General features: G+C 37.7%; 1 protein-coding gene across 1 annotated transcript in view; it reads right to left on the bottom strand.

The window, feature by feature from the left end:
- Nucleotides 1-10,000, bottom strand: part of CHN2 (chimerin 2) — a 2,549,636-nt gene that overhangs the window by 217,793 nt on the left and 2,321,843 nt on the right. Inside the window, exon 7 of the mRNA XM_044066825.1 lies at nt 5,970-6,047. Coding sequence (XP_043922760.1) covers nt 5,970-6,047 — 78 coding nt within the window. The remainder of the gene's footprint in view (nt 1-5,969; nt 6,048-10,000) is intronic.

Below are 10,000 nucleotides of genomic sequence, written 5' to 3'. Positions count from 1 at the left end.
TTATCAGTATGATCATTCCCTGCCTAGAACACTAAAACACTGGCTTTTTCCCCACTTTATAATCATTTTAACAAAACACTACAATTGCTTTCAGTCCATATCTGGCTGCTAGGGCTGGGGTTTGAATTCACTTTGCATATAAGAAATATAATAGATGTAGAAATACAGTAGAAGTGAAAGCCTAAACGTAATGCAGGTGCATACTTAAGCCTGTCGTTTAACCATAGACTCAAACGTAGATATCTATGGACGAAGTTATGGCAACCCTGGAAGCTGCAAACTGGGTTAGTCATAAAAAGGCAGTTAAATGAAAATGCAAATTTATTTTAGGCAAGTTGCAATGAACTACATAATATGAGAAAGCAAAGTTGGGAGGGTGGCCTAATGGTTAAGGTGTTTGCCTTACAAACACAAGGTGTGGGGTTTGAGTCTCACAAGGGATAATTGGCTAGGCTTAAAATGGCTCGCAAGGGCAGTTAGCTTAGTACTAATCTATGAACCTATGAACTTATGGTTACAGTTAAGGAGGAGGTTATGGCTATCTGGACTCTAAGGTCTTGTTGAGAGTAAGACAGACACTAAGACTCAGTCTCAAGGTCACACTTAGGACAGAGTTTATGATTATCCTGACTCTGATATATTGGTAAGCTTTAGACAGGCAATACCAGTGAAGAAATAAGCTTCTTGGGAGCATATTCCTGGCCATCTGCTTCATAAGATCATAGGATCACAGGAGTTTACTAGGCTAACAGACCTAGAGCCTTTTAAGCCTAGCCATTCATGTTCCAGTATTCCCAATTATCAATGCAAAGGAACAGAAAGGCTTTGGTATATTTGCAGTGCATCTACAAGCTGACTCTATCCATAAGGGACACAGACAACCAGCAAGCAGCGAACTGCAATGTCCCATCCATTGGTCCCAATAGCACTTGAATAGGCTTAGGGAAGAGCTTTGTGTCACATGAGTAGAGAGTCTGTTCCAGAGAAGGGGTAATCTCTGAGACACATAATGTCCCTCCAACATGTTTTGTTAATGACACTGACAATGTTTAGATCCTTAGAACAGGTAATTGTAATGCTGTTTGTTTTACAAAGGTGTAGAAAATCCTTCAGTGCTGGATTGTACCGTGTCTTATAAGTTCGACATAAATTACCCCTCAGTATTCTTTTGGAGACTGAGTACAGGGACAGGGCTTTAAGGAGGTGTGAGGAGGTTTGCATAGGACATATTACTTACATCGTGTATTATTTTAGTGAGGATCATTTGTGTCCACTTCACCTGATGCAAATGCCTGGTCAGGTACATGCCAAAAGGTGCATTGTACTCAATTAATTTATGTAATGAGGGCTGAGTATAATGAGATTATGATTTCCTTAGATACAGTTATGCTTTTACTTATAAGTTGTCCCACATCAAAGGATTTTCTTACAGCTGTGGACATATGGTGATCACAGATCAGGTTACTGTCAGCTGTCAGTTCCAAAGTCCCTTACCACTGGGTTTACACTTAGAGGATTGCTATCAATGTTGTAATTTGCAGGTGTGGATGTCTTCCCAAAGGGTGAAATTATGTACTTTTTGCATTCAGTTTTAGGCCATGGTTATGCTACTAGTTATTTGTCCATGTCAGACATTCCTGGAGGATATCTGCAGATTTGGGGGATTCAGTGATTGTACCCAGCTTGCAGTCATCAGCAAATTTATTTAGCCAAAGGCCATCTACATTTGCCTTGGTGTCACAGAAGTATATTTCAAAAAGGAGAGGTCCCAGTACCAAGCTCCATGGGACATTTTAAAGAGACTTTATCCTGACTCCTAAATTCAAACAATCCCTAATGTGAATTCAAACTCTGCGCTACAAGTGCTATTCTTCAGAACTTACAGCATTAATATATTGAGTCACTAAGAATCTTTAATGACGCCTATTTGTTAAACACATCATTGCACTGTATAACATGGTCCTTTTCCAGGAGCAGCATCTGGTCAAGTGATTTTGTCAAGGTCACATAGTAAGCAAATGAGGGCTAAGGGAATCAAACCCTTTACTGCAGGAAGTAAAGCTTGCAAATTTAATCTCTGTGCCAACTGCCAGATTAAAACCCTCTCTTTAAGGTTATAGAGAGACTTACGGTTAGGACTGTTTTTTGGATTTTGTAATTGATGCACACTAACTTACTGTTGCAGAAACAGTGTAATGTGTAAGAGAAAATGCAGGCTTACTTGTAACATATAACTAATCAACATCTTAATCCTAACCACCAAATCCATAATTATAGTTAAAGTACAACTAGAGATACAGGTAGACAGACATGTAATTATTTCATATGATAAGGACCTATCTGCCCCTAATCTAAGCTTATAATATGTGAGGGTCCTTACCCTTCTCAAAACGGCATTTAGAGGACATAAACCTGCATTCTTTCTTTCCAAGGAATTCTTCAAAAATGTGTCCCTGAGTACTGCAGGTAAAATAGTGATCAGACCCCCCCCCCACACACACACACACACACACACACACACACACACGCACACACTACTTTTACTGTCTTACTGTACTTCTTACCCTCTGCATGTGCACAGGACAGAGTACATCTGGCTGCCTTTATTCGTCCAAAGAAACATTTCAGAAATGCTTTACGTATAACCTAAAGCGATATGTTAGCCTACACTCAGTATACATCTTTTTACACAAACCATTGGTTCCTGCAGTTATCCTTTGTTGCCTCTCTATATCAGGTTTGATTTCCTGAACTTGTTTTTATTCGGATCACTGTAAAGTGTTGCAGTTCTACACACACCTACACTTTTTGTCAAACTACCCAGCTTCATGCACAGCACTTGTGATGATGTTAAAATACCTTACACTATTTATAGCCAAATTCATTGCTTGATGTTATCCAGATAATTCCTTTCAAGCAGCAGCTTCTCCTGGAAAATGTCATACCTTACAATTTTACGGTTCACTGCCTATTACTATTGACAGTTTATAAATATATATATATATATATATATATATATATATATATATATATATATGTATATATATATATATATATATATATATATATAGGTTACGTTTATTATTTAATCTAAAGTCAAAAAATCTAAACGCACAAAATATCTAAAACTAGAATACTGAAAAGTTGGAATTTACCCACTTTCATTGTTGTGCAATCCTGAAGTAGGTACACATCAGTTGCAGATGGTTGCAGGGATGCTGTCCCCCACATGGGGGCTGCAGGGTCTTGTTCCCCTGTATAAAATAGGGAGCTTTTGGGATATTTTAATTTAGATATTTTGAGTGTTAACGCATTCACGTGTGTGTCGCATGTGTGTGTGTGTGTGTGTGTGTGTGTGTGTGTGTGTGTGTGTGTGTGTGTGTGTGTGTGTGTGTGTGTACTTATATTTAGATGGATAGACTGATAGATAGATGAACATCGTACCACTCAAGAATCAAAAAAAAAATCAAAGCCTATAATCAGGGACATTTTAGTAGATATTAATCAACTTCACTTAAGCTAACAGAACAAAAGGATTTGTATCAACATGCATTTTCCGAACAATAAGACGTATGAACCTCTAATGTCTGTCACAACTGACTAAGTGCAGTTTTCAGTAATTTTCCACAAAATCATATTTTTATGCGGTATAATATGAGTAGAATATAGGGACAGTCTTCAAAATGCTGGTCATTTGATAGGTATGATATGCGCATGCACAACACAAAGACAGACACACAGAAAACACATATATTAATATTTCTAACACTGTGCATTTCAGTATCAGTATATAAAATCTTTCAGCAAAATTAATTTGTGTGTGACTCCAAGCAAGTCACTTAATCAGATAATGCTTCCAGGAAGCCCTGGCAAAAGGCACTTGTACTTTGTGGACTAGGTAATGCATAATTAAAATGTTTTCATATGTTTTAGTTTGTGGTAGCTTGTTTCTATAGCAATATTTAATGTAGCAGAGCTGCTTTTCTTACCACATTTCAATACCCGGCTTCTCATGCTTGCTCACTTTCTTTCCTCCCACCCGGACACACACAGACCATCAGGAGGCACCTATACAAGGAATATGCATCCTCCAAATGCCATACAAAGCTATAAATTAAACACACACACACAGACACACACACACATACATATATATATATATATATATATATATATATATATATATATATATATATAAAATACACACACGTGTGTGCATGTATGTGTGTGTGTGTGTGTGTGTGTGTGTGTGTGTGTGTGTGTGTGTGTGTGTGTGTGTGTGTGTTTGTGTATTTCTTTTAAAGCCGCCAGCATTTTACATGCCTAATCTAATTATGGACTAAAATTCGCAAGGCTAATAGATCTGAAAACCAGTCACAGTCTGTAATCATATAACATAGTGCTGTTTTTTTTTTCCACACAGGAACGCATTGTACATTGTTGTGTGTATGCCCATTTCAATAAGGCTCAGTGTTGGCAGCTGTTCTCCCACCGAGAAAAGGTGTAAGTAAAAGCATAGCATATAATAAAACTAATGCAAGCTGGCAATGAATTCAGCAAAATTGTCAAAATCCCACAATGGTAGGAGACAGGATGGTGCCACAGCCATCCCATTATCATGAAAACACAAGATGAATGAAGGAAATTGACAGAAAAAAAGTCTCATCTCTCTGCAAACTATCTAGAAAGAAAACATAAATGTGCTGCTTCCATGCCAATATAAAATCTGTACCTGCATATCAAATCAGTGTCATTTCAAGGCTGCAGTACTGTACTGATTACTAAAAAAGAAAAGGGAATCCAATATACATATGCCTGTTCCACTATTTGGATTATGCCAGCTTCATTTTTAAATGATCTTGAAGGACACTTAAACAATAATCTGAAGTACTGTAGGGGAGTCATCTGACAGCTAATTGGGAAAATATGGAATGCCAGTACCATTAATATGGTGTGTGGTATCAGACTGCTGCAGGTGTGCATATGATTTGATATTTTGTTTTAAATGGAGAATAAAGCAAATAATGTCTCCACCATGTCACTTTATTAGAGAACAGAAAGTGTGTTTAGCCTTCCTGAGTCACATTTTTTCATCTCTTTCAGAATATGAGTTTTTGACACCTGTCCTGCGGCCACCTGTGACCACTAAGGAAATTAGTGTTTGTTTTTTTCATTACTTGCCAGATGTTAACCTTTTGCTACTTCAGTTTAGCAGGACACTGCCTTGGGGGTTTGCCTGAACATATAGGTTCATATGTTAATAGAAAACAGAACAGAAAAAAATCACAAAAAGAAAACAAATAAGACTACTTTTCTCACTTTTTAGACAAAATAGCAGGCAGAAAGACTATTATAATTTGTCTTAAAAACGTTGGGCAGAAACAGTCAGTGACCTTACCACAGTTGCTGATATCATTTATCATTTTTTTTCAGAAGATTGATGATTTTTACTGTTTACAATACTGTGATGCATATATTAATATGAGATGGGCTCCTATCAAGTTATCAGTAGCACACCATGTGATGTGCATGTTATGCCTCCATAAAAAGTACTTACAGATGATGGAACAAGTACACAGTGACCCCATCTCAATACACACACACACACATACACACACACACACACACACACACACACACACACACACACACACACACACACACACACACAAGAGTGACTGAGACAGTGTTAGCAAACTGATTGTTTTCAAGAACAAACTCCATAGGTTGAATAAAATTATGGCTATTTAGCATGACTGCAACAGACTTATTAGTGATAAACAGGATTATATCTGAAAGCAAGAGGCACTGGTCCATAATTCATTTTAGCACACTAAATAATAAAACAGTCTCAAAAATATTATAACAGTTTGATTAGTTTTAATGTAATTCACTTAACACTAATGTGGCTAAAGTATTAAGCAATTAGCTATAATCAGAAAAAAAGATAAACAATAAGCACTTCTTACCTTGAAGTTGTGTGCTTTTTCATAGTTGTAGCAGTTCTCGTTCTGTTTTAGAGCAGCTCTTCGGACCAGTGAGGTGATCTGTGAATATGCAAAAAGTTTCAGAGGTTGCCATAACACGGACCCCCTTCCACCCATCTGAACCCCTAGAGCCATTGCAAGCAATTCCTGCCGCTTCTTCTCTCGCTTTGACTTGTGTAACACAGGGACATTCTTTTCACTTTCTAAGCACAGCTCCTTGGAAGGCATAATCTCAGAATCGCACAGCCTGACTGTCTCTTTAGTTGTATTTTCAGGTCTCACCAGCAGCAGTTTATCACCACAGCTCCTACTGCTTGTCTGCAGACTGGGAACAGCTGCTCTCCATTCTAGGGAGACCTCTGGCATGTGACTAGAATGGGCTGTCTTGTGTGACACAAGTAGCTTCTGCATTTGAATAAGAAACTGTATGTCCTGTGGAGGCTGTCAGGGGTAGTCGTGTGCCTCACACAATAGCCTGCATTCATAAGCCAAGCAAAATCCCTGGCAACCGTATCTAGCCAGACGTTACAGAACTGCAGGTAAGGGGGAGGGGAAATAGAAATGATGTGCCCTAAAAAAGGACCACAACAGATTCCAAGAGATGGACAAAAAAAACTTTTTATAAGGATAAAAGAAATGAACTTGGCATTCCCTACTTAAATCTGCAACCAATTACATTTGTATTTGATCCAGACAGTCAAAAACAATTATTCTCTAAACTGAGTGAGATTAAAGCCATACCAATCTAACTGATGATGTTGTAACGTGCCTCCAGTTGGATGGATAAAGGGATTATTTCAAGCAGAACTGACAATAACTTATCTACACTTGAATTTGGCTAACTGAACTGTGTAATGAACAGGGCAGTTTGTCTATCACTTACTAATTTCTTTGGTGAGGAGATAAATTAATTCAAAGCAATGCAGTCCTACATCAATGGATTTATCACTGCATACATTTTATTACAGTGATTAAGCTGTGTAATATAGATTATAAAAACAAAATACAAGTGGACACACACACACACACACACACACACACACACACACACACACACACACACACACACACACACACACACACACACACACACACACACACACTCATTTATGTGCCTTTTATAGTCTGTTAGTGAAATGTGCAATGCATCCCAGGTCTGCTTGGTATTCCTGATTTACTAATTTATTTTGCTCAGACTGATAGCACTTTAATGTAACATGAAGAAATAAAACTGTACAGTAATAAAAAATGAAGTACTCAATGGTCCATTTTATGTTTTTGTGCTGAACAAAACAATGTGTTAGAGAGCAATAAAACTTACACATTTAAAAAAGTACATATTTGATACAGTTTTGCATGAGTTCACTCTGTGGTACACAACTAAAGTGTAGAAACAGACATGTTAGAATTCAATTTCTTGATGACCCAGAGCGCTCCTAGCAGTACCCACTGCTAGAACTAAATGTCTTTTGCAAATTCACAAGCTCCGTCACAAGATCGTATTTCTGCTCCACTACTACTACACAAGTGTATGGAGAACTCTCCAGGTATTCTCTGTCCCTGTAAAGTAAATACATGGTGATGCAGTGGTAGGTTACAAAACAAAAGCTACCCCACCAATGAGGGGTACTTCTGCCAAAGCGCCTGCTGTGGATTTAGAAGCATTCGCCTATCTTACTTCTGTTTGCTTATGCTTTAGGGCAACCATCTGGGCACTCAGAAACAGCTGAAGCAAGCCTTGAGACTGTGCCTTCACTGAATACCTTGTGCACTCTCATCTCATTCAGGATAGGAGCTCGTGATGGCCCAGGACAGCAGTCCCCAGGGGACACTTCTGTGTGTTATGTCCTCCTTCATTCTACCACTTACACTCAAGTCTTTGAGTTCAAGCACGTAAGCATACAGCTGTGAACACTACTACATTCCTTGACAATTATGGGACCCTGTAACTACTATGATACCAGAGTTCCAATATTCTGCAAGTACAGCCTATAGTAAGTATGAATTAAGGTCAGAGTTTGCTATTAGTGTAGCATTCATATGATAAGCAACACCTTTGTAATTGTCTTAGTAATCTTATCAATTCATAAGCTATATTATTTCAATACATTTTCTATGCCATTTCTGTAAGTGCCTCACTTTTATATAGCAAACTATGACTATAGAAATACAAGTGGTTATTGCTGTGCTATTTTCCTATTCTGCATCAGGAACCTTTGATGCTGCTACCACATGAACTGAAACTCCAGGAGAAACGTAATTATGGGATTCAATTATTGTCATGATAAACCACCATGTCCTAATTACTTTTCTTCTCACACATGCTTATTGGTTCCATTGAACAAACTGAGTCCATACGGCTATACATTTGCAAGGCTGAACCACATCAGTGCACGTAAATATAAGATGCATATACAAAACCATCTTAGGATAAACAGTGAAATGAGAAAGCACAAGCAGTAATAAAGGGCATCCTCTGTAGGTACAAATTCAGTGCACTGCAATCGCTAGCATTACCTGCATCTAATTTTCATTTCACTCATAATGTGAAGGATATAGAAGTGACCACCTATATAATTATATAAATATTTATTTTTGAGTACAAACATAACTAAACAATTACCAAGTTTACCAAACTGCGATGCAGAATGTTGACAACACAGGAACATCTTTCTTACTAATGGTTACACCAGAACTTTAATTTCTAAGCAAAAAAAACTGTTCCTGGTCCATTAATAGGCTATTAATTAAAGGTCAGCTTCAAATAAAACAACTTTTATTGCTGAAACAGTGTAAAAACTGGCACCATATTCGTTCAGATAAGATCTGAATATCCTGTCAGGAAATAAGCTGTGTAGGTACCTCTCTCTGTTCATAACAATATTCACAACTGTCAGTAACAACATTGTAGTGCACAGAGAGCCATGATTATGCTAAAAAAGGCTAAATTACATCCTGTTTCAGTGCTGCTATAGTGGGAGACCTGACCTTACCAACACTTAGAGGCATGCTTAACAATCATTAAGCACTCCTTATGCATTGTTACAGTTGCACTAAAAGCAGACAGCACCGACCAGTAAATAACAGCATGGCATAAAATGGTTATGTTTTGACTCCCATTTCTGCTGTGCTCAAGGTGAATTTCTTGACATCCATGTCTCAGACTTAAAATAAAGCAGTTACAATCACCACCCAAACATAATCACTTGTATTATTATTATTTGCTAAATCAAGAAAAAACTATCAAAAGTAGTTTCCTAGTGAAAAAAATCTCCATCATGTAACCTATATGTCTTTTTTTAGATAACATTCTTTGATTCATTTGACGTTTCCATATTTTATTATATATTCAGAAAGGAGAAATAATTGCTTTGTGGGCCTTTTTCAGCCACAAACCAAACTCAGGCCAAACAAACTGACTGGTAAATGTATATTCAGGAAAATTTACTGCATGCCTTCATGCTTCAGTGTAGGCAGATACAAGCTAACAACTGAACCTTTGGGATATTCGGAATGTATGTGAAACAAATGAGCAGAAAACTACCATGACATCAAATAATGTAAACTAGAAGTCATTTGGATTGATAGAGCAGAACAGAGCAGAGAGTAGCATTGTCACCTCACAGCAAGAGGTACTGTGGTTCAATTTTCAGCTGGCGTGTGTTTTGTACAGAATTTGTGTGCACTTCCTGGTTTATGTGGTTTCTGCAGGTACCCCACTTCCCTGCCACACCTGAAAGACAAGGTGTAGGTGAACTGGTAATTCAAATTAGTAATTCTCTGGTTTGTATTTATTAAAGAAGAAAGTCTTGCTAATCTATTGCCATTCCCTTTAGTAAAGTCAGTGAATGGCAACACCTTTCACAGGGCTGCAATGGAAGTCAGATGTGACCTGACAGCAACTAATGGCAAAGTAAGCTGCATTAAATGTGATGCACTAAAATAAAGTACTTAAACAGAATTTGCCACAGTCTCAATACAAAAATATAGTGCAACTTGCATTTTGGGAATTC

This window comes from Protopterus annectens, chromosome 3.part1 (assembly GCF_019279795.1).
Source record: "Protopterus annectens isolate FY-2018-M chromosome 3.part1, PAN1.0, whole genome shotgun sequence".
Classification (NCBI taxonomy): Eukaryota; Metazoa; Chordata; order Ceratodontiformes; family Protopteridae; genus Protopterus; species Protopterus annectens.
The sequence above is the reverse complement of the archived record's forward strand: the minus strand, read 5'-3'. Positions and strand labels throughout refer to the sequence as shown.